Source organism: Podarcis melisellensis (assembly GCF_964234715.1).
Source record: "Podarcis melisellensis genome assembly, chromosome: 7".
NCBI lineage: Eukaryota > Metazoa > Chordata > Lepidosauria > Squamata > Lacertidae > Podarcis > Podarcis melisellensis.
Genome location: NC_138539.1, coordinates 33,798,135 through 33,819,873, shown reverse-complemented (window position 1 = coordinate 33,819,873; position 21,739 = coordinate 33,798,135). Strand labels below are relative to the sequence as shown.

General features: G+C 40.2%; 2 protein-coding genes across 6 annotated transcripts in view; one reads left to right on the top strand and one right to left on the bottom strand.

Moving 5' to 3' along the window:
• Positions 1–21,739, top strand: part of PREX2 (phosphatidylinositol-3,4,5-trisphosphate dependent Rac exchange factor 2) — a 107,494-nt gene that overhangs the window by 36,255 nt on the left and 49,500 nt on the right. For all 4 annotated transcript variants that reach the window (XM_081918390.1, XM_081918391.1, XM_081918388.1 and 1 more), the window contains exons 4-15: positions 388–492; positions 2,777–2,878; positions 4,332–4,493; positions 8,234–8,367; positions 8,775–8,878; positions 9,824–9,973; positions 14,459–14,603; positions 16,671–16,771; positions 19,038–19,141; positions 20,259–20,308; positions 20,556–20,631; positions 21,445–21,517. In XM_081918390.1, coding sequence (XP_081774516.1) covers positions 388–492; positions 2,777–2,878; positions 4,332–4,493; positions 8,234–8,367; positions 8,775–8,878; positions 9,824–9,973; positions 14,459–14,603; positions 16,671–16,771; positions 19,038–19,141; positions 20,259–20,308; positions 20,556–20,631; positions 21,445–21,517 — 1,306 coding nt within the window. The remainder of the gene's footprint in view (positions 1–387; positions 493–2,776; positions 2,879–4,331; positions 4,494–8,233; positions 8,368–8,774; positions 8,879–9,823; positions 9,974–14,458; positions 14,604–16,670; positions 16,772–19,037; positions 19,142–20,258; positions 20,309–20,555; positions 20,632–21,444; positions 21,518–21,739) is intronic.
• Positions 8,245–21,739, bottom strand: part of LOC309373909 (uncharacterized protein) — a 78,980-nt gene continuing 65,485 nt past the window's right edge. Inside the window, exons 4-6 of one of the 2 annotated variants that reach the window (XR_014170276.1) lie at positions 10,165–10,219; positions 9,814–9,948; positions 8,245–8,349 (exon numbers count right to left, since the gene is read on the bottom strand). The gene's annotated coding sequence lies outside the window, so the exon portion shown is untranslated. The remainder of the gene's footprint in view (positions 8,350–9,813; positions 9,949–10,164; positions 10,220–21,739) is intronic. The other variant, XR_014170277.1, reaches the window with a different exon arrangement.

Genomic DNA, 21,739 nt, shown 5'->3' with positions numbered 1-21,739 from the left:
ATGAGTGGCAGTCTGTGCGATGCATTCTTTGGCATGAAGTGTTACCTTGTAATTCTGCCAAAAATGCAGTTTTGCAGTTACATCTAGTATTCACGGTGCACTGGGTTTAGAATCAGTGAGAGAGCACAAAAACTACTTGAACTGAACCATGAAGCTGATACTTAAATGGAAATGAGCGCTAGTTCTTCCTGTCTGGTTTTGTCTGTGGTTAGTTTTCCAGTATTGGGCGTAATGTGTTTGTATTTTATAGTTTTATTTACTTACTAATCTAATTGAGTTCAGTTATCTGTTTTATATATGTTACTTAAGCCTTTAAAAAATGTTTAATCAAAAAGTTAAAAAGCAAACCTGGAGACCAAATGACTAATATAAAATTGCCCCCCACAGAAAGACAAATTTCGGATCTATGATGAATACTGTAGTAACCATGAGAAAGCACAAAAGCTTCTGCTTGAGCTTAACAAAATAAGAACAGTACGGGCTTTTCTACTGGTAAGCTAATATTTATTTGTATTCTGTACCTAAGTCTTTTGTTTAAACTGATAAATTGATAAGTTATTGTCAAAAGTGAAATATTTGCCTGTTTTAAGGGCAGAAAGAATCAAAGAGCCCTGGTAGGTCAGACCAAAGGTCCATTTTGTTGCCAGCCAGGTGACTCCAATAAAGTTAATGGAAACAATCAACCCCTCCTGCCCTGGCATTTTTCTCCATCATCTAGTATTTGTAGACTGCCTTTGGACGCCGCCGCCACCACCACCACCTTAGTATTAATAATGTATCTACACTTTAACTCAAAGGTTCTGAGGGTGATATACAACATTTCATAAAATCCATTGATAGAAACTCACCTCATTTCCAGCTAAGTTAGTGGTCATCATGTGGCAATGAATGTCATAAATTAATTATGAGTTACGTGAATGAGTTCCTCCATCAATATAATTTGAATACTTCAAGTTCTAATGTTATGAAATAGAGGGGGAAAGCTTTCACTGTTTACTTTCTCTACATCAGCCATAAATCCCTTTCATGTGCTATGCTACACCCACTGTCTTTTATTCTAAATGTCAAAACTCCTAGCACTTTGGATTTTCCTTGTAGGGAGATTGCTCCAATTACATTTATCCATGGCTGTAGATGATGATGAGGATGATCTATTATTATTTTATTGTTGTTGTTGTTGTTGTTGTTATACCACACCCATCTGGCATATGGCTGGATTTCCCCAGCCACTCTGGACGGCTTACCATAATAAAAACATCAAGCATTAAAAACTTCCTGATACAGAGCTTCCTTCAGATATCTTCTAAAAGTTGTGTAATTCTTTACACAAGATAAGAAGATCACCAAAATAATGCTAGAGAGTCTGCTTTCATTACACAGTCAGTGCCGTCTTGCAACAATTTTACAGAGCAGCACTGTATGCCTGGTTTAGAAACAAATTATACAGCAAAATACTGTACATATAGGGATATTTATAGAGTGATCTAAATAAAACAAAACAAAAACCCTGCTCTGTCATAACATATACTAAGCAGTGTATTGATTATAATATGAAGAATAGATTCATTTTTAATGTCTGTAAGTTCTTCACTTCCTCCTCCTTACAACTGTGTCTTACAACTGTGTCCAGGTACCATTACAAAAGTGGTGTTAGATGATTTTGGATTTAGTAATCGTGTGTGTGTGTGTGTGCTGTTTTTTGAGAGAAATGTGTATCACTTCAAAAATGTGGTAAGCCAGGCCCGCTTGCCATTTATTCTGCTGAGTTGGGCCCTGGTTTCTGCCCCAGAGTCCTGCTTCAATGGCAATAGAGATTAAGAACATAATAAGAGGCTTCTGGATCAGGCCAATCTAGTTCAGCATCCTATTCACATAGTGGCCAACCAGAGGCCTGTGGGGAAACCTGCAAGCAGGATCTGAACACATGAGCCCTCTCCCCTCCTGTGGTTCCCAGGAACGGGTATTTAAAAGCTCTCAACTATGCTAGAATTCAGCAGATATGACTCAGTCAACAAGCTGCTAAGTTGCCTCTGTGTACCTTCTTCAAAAGTGCAGCAGGACTCACTCTCCCAAGCTATCTTGTGTAACGGATGTAGGAAACTCTTGAATTTTGGCTGCCTTGCATGGCTGGGTCAATCCCAAACTTTATCCCATTGAAATCTGCAACATAAAAGGTCACACATACAACAAATAGTCATGGTCATGGTCAGAACACTTCCTGCTGAGATTGAGGCTTTCAGCACCTTTCCCCCTCTGCAGAGGTGGTCCACCCTCAAAGGCTGATTGATCCAGTATGTTTTAGACAGCTCTGAGGGATTTTCTGGCTGATATGACTGGCGCTTCTGTCAAAGCCCTGGCTGACCTCTGAAACAGCCAAATGGGGCTCAGGCTGTTGACACAATTGCTCCTGAGTGCCCTCTCCTGCTTCGTGGAGCCCCCTTGGCTCTCTGGTATACTGTAGAAATAAGCTGGTGAGGAAATAAGCTGGGAGATGGCTCAAATGCAACTGAGAAAAAGTCTGGCTGAATGCAAACTAAGTTCTTCTCAGAAAACTGTGGAAACAGGATGCTGGACTACATGAACCACTGGCGTGATCCAACTTTGGCCATAATAACAGAGGAATGTCTGCAGCCTGCTAATAAAGGGAATTTGGTAAAAGGCATTGCCACCCAGTGAAACCGTCTGAAAACTGAACAGTCAAGCAAGATCCAGGAGCATAATATTGACAATGGAGAAGTTAATTCCAAAAGAATTAAATGTTTCAATTCCTTTCTAGAACTGCATGTTGTTAGGAGGACGGAAGAATACTGATGTACCATTGGAAGGTTATTTAGTAACACCAATCCAGAGAATATGCAAGTATCCACTTCTTCTGAAGGTATACATTTTTGTTGCTTAGAATATTTTATACTGAAAACCTATTCTTTGTTAAATTCTGTTTGATGTTCAGTAATGACAATCCCTTTCCTGAAGCAAATGAGACTTATCATTTCACATTTTCCCCTATTGTGCTTGATAGAAGTTTACTTTTGGATCTGATCCATTTTTCCATGTAATGCCTGCAGAATCCTTTAGGTGAAGGGATATAAAGAACAAGTGTGAAACTCTAGTAGGCAAGCAACATTGGGATCACTCTAGCAGTTCGCAACTTTGTCCCTAACCGGGGTAATGTTGGAGAGAGTAGTGCTGCTGCGAGGAACTGCTTTGTGACTGACAGGTTCCGTGTTTGGACTGGGGGAGTTGACAACATCTGTGATAGATTGGCTGTGGCTGATGAAAGTTGAAGTCCCAAATATCTGGAGGGTACCAGATTAGAGAAGACTGCTCAGGAGGAACCCTGCTTCCTTCCTCTCTCATGCATATTTACTGCTGGATGCTGTGTAGTTCCCTCCCATTGTTTGCCAGGAGCTTGTCTCCATTCCCTGCTTCTATCAGCATCTCTGAAGGATGGGGCTAGCATTTCCCTTTTTCCATGCTGCATATTTGTGGAGCTCCTGAAATCCCCATCCTGCAGTATGTTGTGGACTGGTGTGTGCTACTTAGTCCAGGGAAGGAGTTGGGGAAGTCCCACGAGAGAATTGAATAGAAGAAATAAGCATAGATTTAATAGAAGAAGAAGAAGAAGAAGAAGAAGAAGAAGAAGAAGAAGAAGAAGAAGAAGAAGAAGAAGAAGAGGAGTTTGGATTTGATATCCCGCCTTTCACTCCCCTTCAGGAGTCTCAAAGCGGCTAACATTCTCCTTTCCCTTCCTCCCCCACAACAAACACTCTGTGAGGTGAGTGAGGCTGAGAGACTTCACAGAAGTGTGACTGGCCCAAGGTCACCCAGCAGCTGCATGTGGAGGAGCGGAGACGCGAACCCGGTTCCCCAGATTACGAGACTACCGCTCTTAACCACTACACCACACTGGCTCCCAAAAGAGGGTACTAATACCTAATATTTAGTTTTAGTATCCCTATCAGTTTGATTGGTCATTCCCATGAATCTTTCTGGATTCAGTGAGGCTTGCTCCCAAGTAAGTGTGTATGACACTACAGCTTGTCTCCTATAATAGGAACATAGGAATCTGCCTTATGGTGAGTCAGACCATTGGCCCATCTAGTCAACGATTGGCAGCAGCTCCCCAGAGTTTTATGCAGGGACCTTTCCCATCCCTAACAGGAGATGATGAGGACTAAACATGGGATCTTCTATGTGCAAAACAGATGTTCTGCCACTGAGCTGTGGTTCTTCCCCAACAGTGAAATGATGAGCAGTGAAAGTGCGGGAATTGGTTTTCATTAGTGTGAAAGGGCAGGGATTAATTGTTTTCTTTTAATTTTTTTTTAAAGGAGTTGATAAAGCGCACTCCCAAAAAACACAGTGACTACGCAGCCTTAATGGAAGCTCTCCAAGCCATGAAAGCTGTCTGCTCCAACATAAATGAGGCCAAGAGACAGATGGAAAAATTAGAGGTTTTAGAAGAATGGCAGTCTCACATTGAAGGATGGGAGGTAATGTCACAATTTTTGTCATTTTATCAGATGTGGGAGGCATTTAGATGTCTGCACATGGTGCCTGATTTATATTCAGCTCGGTACATTATGTGACATATTGGGAACAATCCATAATTCGCAATTAGAATAAAATGCTTTGTCCTTTTTCTTGATAGTAGGAATAATATTATACTTGTGAACTGGGTGAGTTCTTGTCTGTAGGATTAATAACAGAAATTTGGGGATTGGGCAAGGCAGCAGGAGGGTCTCTTTTGACTATTGCCCCAAAACCATTGCGGGAGACACCACCTATATTTTCAGTGGGTGAGGCAGAGGGTGGGATTAAGATGAGATTCCCTTTCACTACCCTGTCTCTTTCAGGACAAGTGGGGAAACGTGTGTTATGGTAGGGAAACACATGTAAGGGAGCATCCACCCCCCTTCCCATTATGTCTCAACTTCTTTCTCTTATCTGCCAATGGAACACTCTGGGTGGATGCTTGAATTTCAGGAGAATGAGGGGGGTCCCTTACCTTTAGCCACAATAGCTATGTTCCCCCTCCATTGATGGAGGTGGTATGTCTCTGAATATGGATTACTGTAAATCATGAGTGGGGAGACTGTTTTTGTGTTCACATCCTGCTTGTGGTCTTCTCGTAGGCAGCTGGCTGGTAGGCCACTGTGAGACTATGGGCTAGATGAGCCTTTAGCCTGATGCAGCAGAGCTTTTATTATATTCTTAATGCATGGTTTAGAGGGCATGATTTAGCTGAAATTGAGAGGGTTGGGATGAGGTATCAGAAGATGGGTTGTGGATTTCATTATGGATTCTCTGCCCTTTCCTTTATAGCTTGAGCCCTGCTGTACAATATGGGTACTGGATGGTTGGTGACAAATGCAGTCACTCAATACTTTCTTTTTAGTCACAGAAAGCATGTGATATGATACCAATGCACTGAGGCATTCCCTGTTCCTAAGGAAAAAGAGTGTGGTTAGGAAAACTCACATCGCCGTTGTGAACTGAGATTTACTTGATGCTACTGCTTTTGGCAGTAGCCAAGTATTCACGGTATAATCTATTTCTACCTTTATTCCTGTGTTACTATGTTCAAATCAAAACACATATTAGTTATTATGGGGCAATCAGCCTCATATTACCAATATAAAGTCAAATTAGCGCAAGAAGGGGTAAGAGTAAGCTGTCTTGCCAGGCTTAGTGAGGTCAGTTTCCCTTACCTTGGAAGGAAAATGGGTAATCAAACCTGTTGTTCAACCTCAAGTCTAGCTGAGAAGCTCAGTGTGCAAAGAGCTTTGAGCTTGTTGCTTCAGCTCGGAGTAGCTTCCTATGTTTTGTACTGTACCAGTAACATAATGTTGGATAATGATAGTTTTTCAGTAAGGTGATGTCACATCCAGCCCTATATTAGTAATTAGATTTGAAGTTATGTTTTAGTTACAAGTTAATACCCAGTAAAGGAAGACCTTTTCTTCATACTTCAAACTCTCTAAATTTAAATGGTTTCTGCAAAAGCTAGCCAGTTTTTGGAGGCTTCTTTGCAATAAATTCTTCTACACTGCAAGAGCTGGTTTAATTAACTAAACATCTGGTTTGCTACAATGCTTAAGAACAGAGAAGCACACTTGTTAGAGATTTTCTGTCAGAAGAAAATGTTTAGCACATTGCTTAGCTGGGAAGAGGACTATTTTTAGCATCTGATGGAGGATCAAAGCATGACTTGCATTCCTACACAAAAGTTTCATAAGCTAATCTTGTGTTGCTGACAATTAAAAAAATTGTGGAAATACAAACTTTTTTTAAAAAAAGAATATAGTATTTAAAACTTCAATTAATTTTATTAAAAAATCATATTGCATTGTTAAATTTAATATCCTCCTTATTTAAAAAAATCATATTACATTGTTAAATTAAATATCCTCATTAAAGTACAGCTTGTCTGAGATGATGTTCATATAGCAGGATCTCAGCTGTTAGAAAAATAGGTAGCAACGTTTTTGGATTCACAAGAGAAGAAACCCCTGATACTGCATGGAGTAACTCAAACACAATTGTTTTCTAGCCGGCAAGTTAATTAGAGAGTATGTTGTAGTCTGTTACAAACAGTTATTTTTATTGATAGGTTTCAGATCACAGCTATCTTGTTTTTGATTTGTAGTTACGTCTCAAAGGACACAGTAGCATGAATCATCTTCATGGTATTTGATGGTCCATGTACTGCACTTCTTAGGCACATATAACAAAGTGCAAATAAGTGGCTGCGAAAGCACATTAATTTATTGGTGTTTTTTTTACCTATTCTTTAGAGTGCCTTTTAAAGAAATTATTTTACTCAGCCAATCAATTAATAATGTTAGATGTCATTATGCTAGATGTTATAGTTCCTAATTCAGCATAGTTCTGACTTCTACAAACGGCTTAGCTATACACTCTGAACAACGCATAATTACTAACATTCTAGCCCTCAGCTTATTTTACCTTAAAGCAGATTCCATTGATATTGTTCGTGCTTATAGCCAAGGAAATATGTTTAGGGGTGCAGTACAAGTTTTCATGTTCCCAAAGTAGCATGGTGTGCAGGGATTTAGGATGGTGCTGTGGTCTAAACCACTGAGCCTAGGGCTTGCCGATCGGAAGGTTGACAGTTCGAATCCCTGCGATGGGGTGAGCTCCCATTGTTCGGTCCCTTCTCCTGCCAACCTAGCAGTCCGAAAGCACATCAAAGTGTAAGTAGATAAATAGGTACCGCTCTGGCGGGAAGGTAAATGGCGTTTCTGTGCGCTGCTCTGGTTTCGCCAGAAGCGGCTTAGTCATGCTGGTCACATGACCTGGAAAAACTGTCTGCGGACAAACGTCAGCTCCCTTGGCCAGTAAAGCAAGATGAGTGCCACAACCCCAGAGTCATTCGTGACTGGACTTAACTGTCAGGGGTCCTTTACCTTTTTAAGGCTATCAATGGCTACAAGTAATAATGGATATAAGCTATCAATTGCTGGGGAACAGTGGGAAATTGCTGCTGCCTACATGTCCTACTTGTGAGAAAGACACTTTTGCTTGAGACCACTGAGAGTAGCTGCCACTCAAGAGCAAATAACCTGACATCATATAATTACTTAGTTAATTTTATATCTTACCCTTCCTCCCAAAGGATCCCAGGGCAGCAATCTTCTTATGTATGAGAACAGTTTAAGGGGAAACGCAATAGTGAAAGCCGGTCATTAGATTTAGAGGGAAGCAAAATTCTTCAACCAAGATCTGGTAGCAAAGGAAGAGTTCTGGCCAAAAACCATTGCCCCCCCCCAATACTTGCAATAAAGTGTGACATTATAAAACAATATAAAACAATGACATTATCACTAAAGAATTTACCCCATAATTTAAAATGTACAGAAAGTTAAAACCACAATAGAATAGACTAAATCAAATTAAAACTCATATAAGCTTTCTAAATATCTGGGTCGGCTTGTCTAAATAAGAATGTTTTCAGCAGGCCCTGAAAAGAGTACAGTGAAGGCGCCTGCCTAATATCAATAGGCAGGGAATTCTGAAGTTCTTACATATGCAGTGTGTTATGTGGCACCTGTAAAAGTGCCAGTTCCCCTGATTGAAGCAGTCAAGTGGGCAAATATGGGGTAAGGCAATCTTGTAGGTAAACCGGTCCCAAATTCTATGTATCTTGGTTTGCCAATCTCTACCAGCCTTTAGGATCCAATCAATTTTTAAAAATATGTTTCTTGGGTAGGGATCTAACATCACAGACACGTGCACAGAAATGCTGATGTATGGAGTTTTGCTGAAAATATCTGCAGGAAATATTCAGGAACGGGTGTTTTTTCTTTTTGACAACCTTCTGGTCTACTGCAAAAGAAAACACAGGTAAGAAACATGCACTGAAGACTGACTCCATAAAACAAAATGATGTCGATTTTAATGTTAAAATTATTTCTGATATTTTGATTTAGCTACTTTAATGTTCATATATGCATTAAATTCAAAAATTTATGCACTCTGTAGAATGCAAAGCAACTACACTTAAAGATTTTTTTTGGGGGGGGACAATAGGTTTGCAAGGTATCCTTCTTGCCTGTATTTTCAAGCTTAACTTTATTATAATTTTTTTTTATCACAGCATACAGAGATGGACAGTAGCCCTTTAAAAAAGATTTGTTGCATCTGTAATATAATTAATTGGTAATAATGATTAATAGTTGTGATGATTCTGGAGTAAAAATAGCAAAGTCAATGTCTGAACATTGCTTTTTCTCCCCTACCCTCACCATAAGACGACTGAAGAACAGCAAAGCATCAACAGAAGGCCATCGTTATCTCTTCCGGGGCAGAATAAACACAGAGGTGATGGAAGTTGAGAATGTAGATGATGGCACCGGTATGTGCATCTGAACCAAGGAAATAATCTAAAATGGTTGTTGTAACTAAATATAAATGCATCTTCTTTTTGAGCTATTCTGTTGGTTTTGCATTTCTTTATATTTGCAATAATCTATATAGGTTTAATATTCATGCAGTAATTTGGCAGTAGTTAGCAGAAATTAAATAAAGATTATTATAATAATAAGAGTTAAACAAAGGCAGGCAGTCTATTCTATGAGCTGCTGTGCTGAGACAGTATATCTTTGTGGTAACAAAATTAGTTAGTGGTAGTACACTCTGAGGAGAAAACATTCATTAAGCATTCAATGGGACACTTAGCTGTTTCAGACCCCGTAAAGTCTTTTTTATTATTTGAACTGTCCATCAATAGGTGTTTCTTAGCATTGGGAAACCACATCAGCAGCCCAGATCTGCCTGTGCTGTTGAATACTATGTCTGCATCATAAGCAAGACGATGAAGAATTGCAACAAAATCAGAATTTTATACCATACTTTGCATGTTTGGACAGTATATCTTGCCTCAGTGGACATCTTCCTCTAAAAGACATTAGCTGCTCATCAATTGCAACGTTCTTATATGCCAAGATTCATTGTGTCTTTGGGTTGTATCCAACATGGCTTCTGTTGAACTTAATGGACAATGGCTAACATTAATTTCAATGTGTCTGCTCTAACTTAGTTGGATACAACCCTTGATAAATGTATTTCACATTTCACTCTCAGGGAGAAGCTTATCTCCCACGATGATTGTTTGGTGTTGAGGTAGATAATAAAATCTGAGGTCTCTATTGATTTTTTTTAAAGGAGGGCAGTGTATGTGCTGGTAGTGTTGAGGGTAATTTTCCTGTCTCAGGGTGGGATCAGAAAATACTTTGTATGGGCCAGAGGGTTTACTTGCTAAACATTCATGCACATCCTCCTTTGTGTTACCTTTTTCTAGCTGATTATCACAGCAGTGGTCACATAGTTCTCAATGGTTGGAAGATACACAACACAGCAAAGAATAAATGGTTTGTGTGTATGGCTAAAACACCCGAAGAAAAGCAGGAATGGCTGGAAGCTATTCTGAAAGAAAGAGAAAGGAGAAAAGGTGAGAGCATAAATGTCAAATTGTGGGTTATTTCTAGGCAATGTCACACTTGGAGGAAATTGGCTTTGTGCCTCCTATCTGGGGATTTCCTCAGCCTGAGCCAAGAAGAATTCAACCCCCATTATTTCTTTCATGCCTTAATTGACACACTTTATTCTACTTCCTTTGGGGATCTGAGCTGGCATTCTTACCAAAAAATATGTTGGAGATTCCTTTCTTCCATTCACCATTCATGTTGCCCCCTGCCTATTTAGACAACAATAGGAGATAGAATAGGAATACACATTCATGAGATGATGGGGCAATGCAGCATGGGAGGAGGATGGATATAGAAGACTACGTGAAGGCTCTTTCTCAACTTGTAAAGCTTGGAGTATTTTGTCTCAAAACTGAAAAAATAAAATAAAATATAGTCCTCCAAATTTTTGAATGGTTTCCAAATACATCAGCATTTGCCACTGTATAAAAATGGTTTCTTAAGCAGTAACCAATAGGTGCCTGGACACACAACAATTATAGGAGCAACAGAAATGCTTGAATAGGAAGTTGTTGAATTTTGTCAGCGAATTCCACCTACAAAGTCCTGGGAAACCATGATTTCCCTGCAGTCAAGGTGCCACTATAAGGCACCTTGTGTTTGGATCATCCATCAATGGCAATATTAGGTGAAGGAATGTGTTTTGGGTCTCCCATGAGGCTTGTGTGAGTACTGTGGTTTTAATGCACAAAGAAGCCACTGTATAGAAAGGAGTCAAGACACAGGAAAAAGTATAGCCAAAGGCTTTGGCAAAAACAAGACAGTAAGAGCAGGATGATCTGTCACATCAGTTCTCAAGACAGAAGCTTTTGAAACATCTCTCTAATAATTCTTATATTTACAACCTTTATTTTTTTCTGCCATCTCCTGCTAACTATAACTGAAACATCTGTGTAAACACCTCTTTTACAAAGCAGGATGCCTTAATTGCAAGCAGAATTGCTGATGATTCATGAACAGCACAGTTTGCAAAAATTCAAATGCTTTTGCTAAAAGTGGCAGTAAACAGCATTCCATTCAACGTGAATAAAGGGAAATTTTAATTCTTTTGTTTGCTTCATACGACAGCATTGGCCAAAATTCTGCTCACTTCCCTGGATGCAAACGAATTGAAAAGTTTGCACACGGATAACTGGAAAGGAAATTCAGCTGACTTTCTGAAGTAGAGATCTTGTGATCTTAAATGCTGTTACTTGAAAAAAGAAAGGGAGATGAGGGGAAGGCATATGATCTCTCATCTCCCCGCCCCTGTGATTTTTAAGTGATGAGGATGTTATTTTCCTAATTTTCTCCCTTTTAACTTTCAGTCCTTTGTAGATATTTAATGCTTACTTTTGATTAGCCAATAACCTTAGAGAATAATTACATTAAAAAAATTAAATGGTGTTTTATGTTTTAACACGTACAGCACCCCTTTATTTTATGATGTGGCAGTATAGAAATACTTAAATGAATGAATGAATGAATGTCTGCTTCTATCAGGTTTAAAATTTCTCCTGCTTGTATTACTCAGCTGTATTAAGAACCAAGTGCCACTTCCTTGCAGAGTTATTCCACTTGGAATGTAAGCTGAGCTTCTGACAATATTCAAATCAGCAAGGAGCTCAGGGAACACGTTGTCTCCCCATGGTATCTGAGTAGTCAGTAGAACTATCAGGCATCCTGGAAACCACATGACCCAGGTCTCCTGGCACTGCTAAGGGTATATTTAACAGCATCCCAGGTGCAAACAAACCTGGAACATGCTCTGTCCACATCCCTGCTAATTACCCAGGTGCACTAGAAAACTAAATGTCTCATGGTCCCTGCAGTCTGGAATTCTGCCTTTTCAGTATTCTAGGCATTAGGGAACAAAGGAGACCTGGTTGTTCATGGTGCTGCTGCCACTGACAAATGAATTTGGGATGAAGGAAATGGGTGACAGCTCATGGGTGAGGCATTCTGGGTAAATGTTTGGGCCCTTTTTGCTCCCAATTATGCCGTTGGGCATGTGACACAATTTCCAAGTTTTGGAATTTAAAAACTGTGAAGAATTAAATCTATATTTAACAGATTTATACTGTAATTGTTTTTCAAGAAAAAAATGTATTAGTGGAGCCTAATTCTGAACTGAGCTGAGGAGAGCTCACCCATTGCTGCCACTGAGTAGCCGCACCTTTGAAGGGTCCTGTCCTTATAATTGGCACTCATAATGCAAACAGTTTATAAGTACAGACAAATTCAACCAATAATACAGGGTGATTCACAATGAAGTACACAGTTTCAATGCACTATAAAAAAAGAAGAATGTAACATATCTTATGTTACCTGTAACAGAATTGTAGGGGAATGTTTAAAGTTTTTTTTAGAAACAGTCACAGATGTTCTTTGTCACACGACACACATTGAACCGCTAATCCATTTTTGCCCAAACGTTACTCACCCTACGCATCGATTTTCCCAGGCTTCGTTGAATGGTGGTGCAAACACTATTGACGACTTCTTCTGATACACACGACTATCTAGGAGTCCTAAGTTTGCACAATCAGCCCATAGTTTCAATTTTTTAATGCCAACCGTAGATACATTTTCTATGATTGAAAATGCCATTGCACAACAGTTACAGATTCCGTTTTGCTCAGTTCAACAACACAAAATGCCTTCTCACTGCAGATGCAGTCATTTTGCCTGACTAGTCATGTGACACATGCACTATCACCTACATCACTTCCCTCAGTAGCGGAACAAAAACTTTGTGAGTACATCTACCTCATGGTTCGCAGTTGTGGTCTGTGTTGTCGCCTGTTACTGTCTTACAGCACCTGGAAACTGTATACTTCATTATGAATCACCCTGTATTAATACAGTGGTACCTCAGGTTAAGTACTTAATTTGTTCCGGAGGTCTGTTCTTAACCTGAAACTGTTCTTAACCTGAAGCACCACTTTAGCTAATGGGGCCTCCCGCTGCTGGTGCGCTGCTGGAGCACGATTTCTGTCCTCAACCTGAAGCAAAGTTATTAACCCGAGGTACTATTTCTGGGTCAGCGGAGTCTGTAACCCGAAGCGTATGTAACCTGAAGCGCATGTAACCCGAGGTACCACTGTACCCTGCAACACAGAGCAGTAGGTTTTGATGGTGTGCTGATGTTTACCTGATCCCCTGTCACTGTTGGCATACTGGGAGTGATGCAGCCGGGAAGTTGGCATGGTGCAAACACTCAAGCAGGAGCACTAGCTTGGCTGCACTGGAGTGTTTGCCCTGTACTGACCTCTTCACTGCTTTGCTCTTCCCCATCGCCCTTGCAGTATGCCACAGTGACACAGTGTTGGGAGGTCAGCTAAGCAGTGCTGTCTCACCAACTGCTACTGGTTCAAAGTGGCTGGCCAAGGCATTCTTTATAAAATATTGTTACCTTCTAGGATCTGGTCCAGCTCTGGAACACTTCTGTGTGTACATTAGACCTCAAGGTTGAGGAGTGGTGAGGGAGGTGTAATTCCATGGCTCTGTACATTTACTTTTTCCTTTCTTTAGGGCACTATCTGACTAAACAGTTCCACTAGTGCAAGGACTTTTAGATGTGCAATGGAAATTCCCTGCCCTCTCTTCTGCTTGACCCCACATGACCCTAAATCTGTTTTGGGGTTTCTCCCAACCCTCCAGAGCAGATTCAGGGCTTGTGCAGGGAGAGGAGAGTGGAGAATTTCCATTGCACAGCTAAAAGTGCAGTAGAAGAAAGTCAAGAAATATAGTAGCTAGGCTGTAGTTTGCAAAGGCGATTCTTCTCTAACAGAAGCTGATACCAGGTTTTGTTTGTACTGCTTTTATTTGATTATGAACTTCTGACCCTTCCCTCATTATCTAATTTTGACAAGCTGGTACAGTAGTTTTCCTGGCGAACCTGCAGGTAGACTGGTACTCAGCCCTTTTGGACTTTTAGAATCACTGTGAGATGAGTTCACTGATGAATGGAGATGACTGAAAAGACTGTAGCCATTATTGCATTTGGCAGGGATCTTGCCCAGATCAGCTGTCTGAGATCTGAATACCAGTGGCTGGAAACCACAGGAGGCCAGAAGCTCAGCTCCTGCTTATGTGCTTCTCACAGGAATCTGGCTCACCACTGTGATAATAGGATGCTGGCCTTGATCGGCCATTGGCTTGGTCCAGCAGGCTCTTCTTACTTCGTTATGCAGTATTTATAACTGGAAATGCAAGGCCTTATAGAATCTCTTGGGCATTGCGGTGTCTCTTTTTATATATACAAAAATCGATTGATCTATTACTTTGTTGGAAATGGTTCAGATGCCACTCTCGATAACATTACCATTCCAGTTTTGTTATAAAAGCCAAAGAACTTATATATTTATCGTCATAGCTAAGATGTATATTTGCATCTGATAAATCTACAGTTACAAAAACCTGGAAACATTTCAAATGAAAAAAATAACTTTGTTTTTGTTTTTCAGGACTAAAACTAGGTGTGGAACAAGATACTTGGGTGATGATCTCTGAACAAGGAGAAAAACTTTACAAAATGATGTGCAGACAAGGAAACTTGATCAAAGACCGGAAGAGAAAATTAACCACTTTCCCAAAATGCTTTCTTGGAAGGTACCGTATGTGTTTCTATTTCTATTTTGGATTTCACTTGACTGAAACTAGCTTGTTTTAGCTAGTTCTAGTTAGTTAAGAACAAATCAAGAGGGCTATATCTATGAAACATGGATTCCTATGTTAGCTAACCAAATTGTTCTTAAATGATTATGTAAGTCAGCAGACATGATAGTTCTTTAAGATAGAATATTTATGAGACAAATTAGTACAATTTGTGTATGTAAATGTCCACCTGTTGCCTCCCAAATATTGAAGCTGAAATCACCATTTTATTTCATACACCCAAAATAATGGATTCTTCAGCTGAGATTCCTGCATTGCAGGGGGTGGACTAGACGTCTCTCAGGGTCCCTTCCAACTCTACAGTTCTATGACAATTGCCCTTGCTCCTGTGCCGATGTCCTGCTTGTGCACTTCCCATAGCTATCTGGTTGGCCAATGGAGAACAGGATAAAACTTAAATTAGACTAAAATTTAGTCTAATCCAGCAGGCAGAACAACAAAAACTGACAGGAGCCCTTCTTTCAGCCTCCCAGATTTTCACTGAAGGTGCCAGGCTGAAGTTTCTCTAGGCAGGTCTCAAGGGCTAGGAGCAAAGAGCATTTCACATTGAGATTACCTGTTTATTAAGCACTAATCCTGATTTGTCTGCAGGCAGATTAGATGACACTGGCTACTTAATAAGCATTCACTCCGATTCATTCTCAGGGAAGCTAGACAACATAGAAATTTCTTTTAGACATAAACCAAGGTTGATGACACCCTCTTAATAATTAGCATAAGTTTAATGTACTTACTTTTACATTAACTGTGTAAAAGAAAGTGCTATCCCACAATTTCCACTTACGGTAAGTTTGTGTCCCTATCCTTGTTTCAAAAAGTTCAGTCTTTTGGGGAAGCGGGTTTGTTGTGCAAGAACTCCATATAAGCTTTAATTGCATGGTCTGAATTTGCAGGTATGTGGCAGAATCCCATCTGAAAACAGTGATAGTTTGGAAGCCCTCAAACATGCAACTAGAGATTTCTTTGGAAGGCTGACCCTCTAAATTTTAGAGTCTAGAAGATGCATAAGAGACAGGCATTAACCAAATACAGTCACCAGCTACATGGCTCTTGGGCTTTAGCACTTTACTTGGAGGTGACTAAACTTCATTTGGCCAGAGGAAGAATTCAGTAAACATGAATTTGAAGCAATTGCCTTCTCTGCACCTCCTAACTGAAGTGTGGATTGGATGTGGGTTCAGTTCAGAATCTACAATCTGTCTCAATTCCACAGTTATGTGGCTGAGTGTGCTGGAGTCTCTTAAAAATAGTTATGATGATGTGGCTGTAGGCTGGCTCTCTTCTTTTTTACATTCAGAACAGCAGGTCTGAAGTAGCTGGTATGTGCATTGCTGCACTTATAGTCTTCATTTTCCCTGAAGCGACATATACTGATGACATGACTCTCAAGGAAATTGTATGGGGGCGTGAGGGCAGCCATGTTTTTTTCTTTGTATAATCTCCCCTGGAGTTGTGGCATGTTATCAATATACATTGCTCCAGGGAACTGAAGGCTATTTATGTGCAGCAATGCACACACTAGATACTTCAGGTGATGGCAGTTCTGAAAGTGAAAGAGCCAGCTCTGGGTAACTTCATAAGTAACTTTTAGGAGGCTCCATACTGGATTCTGCTTAGCTTTGCAAATGTGCTAGCAGTTTTATTGCTGCACCAAGAATTTAACAATCAAAACAAAAAAGCAGCATAAAATGACAAATTGAAAGACAGCAAACTACACTTATCCAAGTTAATGAGATAACCTACACTAATCTGTGTGCTGGATTCTTTTCATAGTTCATAGTGCCATATTCCTATGTCCTTATCTATATCATAGCTTGTTGCTGAAGGGAACAAGGGCTCCAGATTTGTGGAGGAATTGTATGAATTCTTGAATAGTAGATTTAAAAACCAAACCAAGTTTTGTTGCTTCCATAACAATCTTGATTCATTTGAAGTCATTATTTTTCTGCCATTTAATTTTAAAATATGCTAAAATAATTCATTGTTTTTTCCCCTAACTAGTGAGTTTGTATCCTGGTTGCTGGAAATTGGGGAGATCCACAGACCCGAAGAAGGTGTTCATCTTGGTCAGGCTTTACTAGAGAACGGCATTATACACCATGGTAATTATATTCCCCTTCCCTCAAGTATTTATGTCAGTCAGTCAGTCAGTCAGTCAGCCCTCAAGTATTTGAAGGTAGCTGTCTCAATGTGTATCTCATGGAGACAGCTACCACACATTTGGAATAACAAGGATGAGATCCAGGATTCCTCATAGATGACTTAAGTGCAGCTCTCAATAATAGTGTAGATTTGAAGTCTGGTGAAATGCTATAGCAGGAGGCTTGCTGATAGCAAGACAATCAGAGTTTGCTAACAATGGGTATGTTTCTCTATTGCCTGGTGACAGGAAATGCTGGATAGAAATCTACTACAAATATGCTACGTTGTTTATCGACACCTCACTTTAATAGAGGAGATTTTCTCTAGACAGGATGAAAAAATGCATATAGGCAATCCTTGTTTGGGCGGGGGATATGTCCTAGACCCCCACACATTTTGGTGGGACCTGCGTAAAGCATTCCACCCCGCCCCACCCCCGTTCCCCCCTTTCAGTTACATTTTAGGGTCACTTCTAGGTTCAGTGCTGTGCATGTGTGCTGGATCACATATTAGTCGGATGTGCGTAAATCGGTTGTTGTTTGGAAGTGTATAATAATTTCTTATGTCAGACTATATTTAAATGTACTATATAAAAATTTTGTTTGAAGAAATAACTTTCCTTTTAAATTATACTCAGAATTCAATCCTAGATTGACCCAATAGAAATTTAATGAATATTTTATCGGCTGTTTTGATGGAGTCATTACTTTAGACAGAACACAGAAGTTTGAGCCAGACATATTACTTTTATTACCAAGTAGACCCAGCTGTGTCGTCCACAGGAATAGAATTCTTAAAATAAAGTTGAATGAACCATCTGCTCTTCAACTGAGAAAGGACGTGTGTTTGTGAAGGAGTCAGGTTCACATTACAAACACACAACTTTAATTATACATTTTAAGGAAAAAAATAATTAGTATTATTATACATGCACACTGAATTAAGTATTGTTTGCTAAAACCTAAATAAACTCAGACCTATCACAGAAATTGCAGGCATTATTTTTTGCTTGTTTTCCTTAATATGTCATAATCACATCTAATGAATGCAAGTATGCACTCAGACACTCCCCAACCCTCCAAATTTCCTCTTGGAAAGCTTGCTTCAAGCCATTAATTAGTAAGCAAGCACAGTTGCCTTTTAAGAAAAAGCATTTTCCTCTGCAGATATGGAAGGCAAGTTTCATACCACTTAAGCTTCATACCACTTAATTTCTTTCAATATTAGAGGCGAATCAGTCAATATAGACCACAGAGCAAGGCTAAGCAACATGCAGCTCGTTGCTTCCTCTTTTGCTGTCTACTCACTTAAGCATCTTCAGATGCTGCCTGTAATTATTTTTCCTGCAGCTACTGCCCCCACCTTTCATTCAGTCCTTCTTAACACACCGTTGCTTAGTTTGAGAAGCCTCTGCAAATAAGCTCAGTTCTTTGCCAGCATTGTGCATGCACACAAAAGCTCATACCAATAACAAACTTAGTTGGTCTCTAAGGTGCTGCTGGAAGGGATTTTTTTGCCATTTTCAATAGCACCCCCCCCACACACACATGTGCATACATAGAGCAGATAGTAGCTGCTGTGACAGGATGGGTAGTGGACTAAAACATGCCTCTGATTAATTAAGGCATGTCATGCATCAAAGGTAGTGCAGGAATTTCCTGTTGATGAGTAATCGATTTACATTCTGCCTTTCCTTCTGAAGGGGCCTAGGGTGGTACAAGAAAATTCTTAACTATAAGTACAGTCGTACTTCGGAAGTCGAACGGAATCCGTTCTGGAAGTCTGTTCGACTTTGGAAACCAAGGCGCAACTTCCAATTTGCTGCAGGAAGCTCCTGCAGCCAATCAGAAGCCGTGGAAACAGCGTTGGACGTTCGGGTTCCAAAGAATGCTTGTAAACCAGAACTCTCACTTCCAGGTTTACAGCGTTTGGGAGCCAAAATGTTCGACTTGCAAGGCGTTCAACTTCAGAGGTCTGACTGTATATACTAATGGATTCTCAATAAAAGGCATGTGGGAACATGGCAGAAAGCTAACTGAAATGCAGAACATGTGGGAACATGACAGAAAGCTAACTGAAATGGGTTACAACAATTTAAAATTCAGTATTAAAAATAGTTTAAGCAAATTAGAATCACAGAAATAGAGAAGGTTCTGAAAACACACATCTCGGGTGTTAAAACACTAGATTTTTTTCATCTGTCTTTTATGTTTCCCTTTACATTAGTTACTGACAAACATCAGTTCAAGCCTGAGCACATGCTCTACAGATTCCGTTATGATGATGGCACATACTATCCGAGAAGTGAAATGCAGGACGTAATTTCCAAGGTATAAACCTTATGTCATGGTATAGTATAAATTTACCAGATATTCTTATAAAAAAAGATTTTTCTATATTAAAACAATTCATCCATCACTACACACACACGAGCTTGAATGAATGAAATTATAACACAATACGTATTCTCAGAAGGAGAATGATAAACTTGTTCTCCAGTTCACTGGGCCCAGTGAGGTCCTTTTCCTATACTTCATAGGTCGCTCAGTATGGGATAAGAATGCATATTGGAGTGGGGTAATCACCTACGCAGGTGGCGCTGTGGGTTAAAGCCTCAGCGCCTAGGACTTGCCGATCGAAAGGTCGGCGGTTCGAATCCCTGCGGCGGGGTGCGCTCCCGCTGCTCGGTCCCAGCGCCTGCCAACCTAGCAGTTCGAAAGCACCTCTGGGTGCAAGTAGATAAATAGGGACCGCTTACCAGCGGGAAGGTAAACGGCGTTTCCGTGTGCGGCTCTGGCTCGCCAAAGCAGCGATGTCACGCTGGCCACGTGACCCGGAGGTGTCTCCGGACAGCGCTGGCCCCTGGCCTCTTAAGTGAGATGGGCGCACAACCCCAGAGTCTGTCAAGACTGGCCCGTACGGGCAGGGGTACCTTTACCTTTACCTTTACTTTAATCACCTACATTTGAAAGGCAATATTGCTGTTGTATACCAAAATGACCATTATGAGAAATGGCTGTATTTAAATACTCATTGACTAATCAATGGAGGTGGCTGAGTAGGAACTTAGCTAAACTTTGGAGCATTGTGCCTGTGATAGTTGCTTTACCAGTCTGCCACTTTAATACTACAATTTATAGAATGTGGATTAGCCTCAGGCTTGGCCATGCTCAGAGCTGAGTCTATTCAGTAGGCCGATCAAAATATTAAATTTGTCTACCTTTCTAGCATTCCAAAAGCAATCTAGCTTTTTAAAAATAAAATTTATGTGGTCCACGAATGTGTTTTGAATTTACAAGAATGCCTACTAAGGGTCTCCAAACATGACTAAGGTTGGATCCAACCCAGTGTTAGTTTGAATTAACTGGTTTTGAACAAGTGCTTATTGGTTGTTGTTGTTTATTTGAACATCAGTTTAGCATTAAACCTGTTTACATCTCTTAACAGGGTGTAAGATTATATTGTCGTCTGCATAGCCTGTTTACTCCTGTGGTAAGGTAAGTCTTGTTTTCAGAGCTCTTGCTTCAGAACGTTAGATAGTAGTTGCTCCCCACATAGGCAGGGTGAAAGATTGATTAATGTGTTGGTAATGAATGGAGAGTGAGGTGGAGTTGTTGCAACAGGGAACAACTGTGGCAATGGCAATCTGTTGGCTAAATCATGGGACATGTTATGTGTGATATTCAATAAATGTCAAATATGTCAATTTGGGATTGAATTATTTTGTATGTTTTATTTCTTTAGAGATAAAGATTACCATCTAAGAACCTACAAATCTATAGTCATGGCTAATAAATTGATAGACTGGCTAATTGCACAGGTAGGAAAATGCTCTGAAGCACATAGCCTTGATTAGCAAATGGAATGTCTACTAACTGCTATTATCAATACAGATTTTCCCATGATGTATAAATTAACTATATACACCTCAAGGCCAACATCAGCACCTGGCATCATTGGGAAACTACCAGTGCCACAGTAGAATGCTGATTCCCCTTTTATTGGATTGTTTCCAGTGCTGCATGGGCAGAGTTCTGTGCTGGACCACTAGGGGACAAGATTTTTGACCTGCCTCCCTTTGTGGGGCCCTTATAAGGAGGCGTGGCCCCCCTATGGATTCACTTCTTCTCTCTCCTTTGCCTTTTGGTGGGAACATGAATGTGTTGGGGTTTTAGTCTTTTTGAAATGTCATGATTTTGTTGCCTTAAATTTTTGTAAGTTGATTTTTTTGTACCCAACCCTATTTGTGCTTTGAGTAGAATGGACTTCCAGTTCTGCCAGGAGACTTCACTGTCCTCTTCCCCCAACATTGCAGCTGTCCACATGCAGATTTTGGAGCCATGTAGGCAGCTGCAGGGGCCATGGTGAAATCACCACAGAAACAGAAGGCTATTCCACTTGTGCAGCATTGGCTAGCATCCAAAACAAGTATGTTAATAAAGGTTATTGTTCCCCAACGGAGGTGTCTACTTTTTATCAGTAACACTCTAGGACCGATACAAGGCTTCTAAAACAGTGGATTTACATGCAACCCAATTTTTGTACATGTTGTAAAAGTGATAGATGGTTGTTTTCCTGATTTAGAATTGTTGCCTGTGATATTTACATGGAGGTACGTATTATTTATTAACAGGGAGATTGTAGGACAAGAGAAGAAGCAATGATCTTTGGAATAGCACTTTGTGACAATGGATTTATGCACCACGGTATGCAATTTTCATTCAAGTACTTCTTAATTTGTAAGTCTGGAACTCCTGAACCAGATACTCCAGCTCCCATCAGCACAAGCGAGCATGGCCAATGGATGATAGGAAGACCACACATTCCCCCTCCTTGTGTTTTACTACTGAAAACCCTCACCTAGGAGATACTTTTGTGTCTCAGTATTGCATGGCCAAAGAAGAATGCCCAAGCTTGGTGGCCATCAA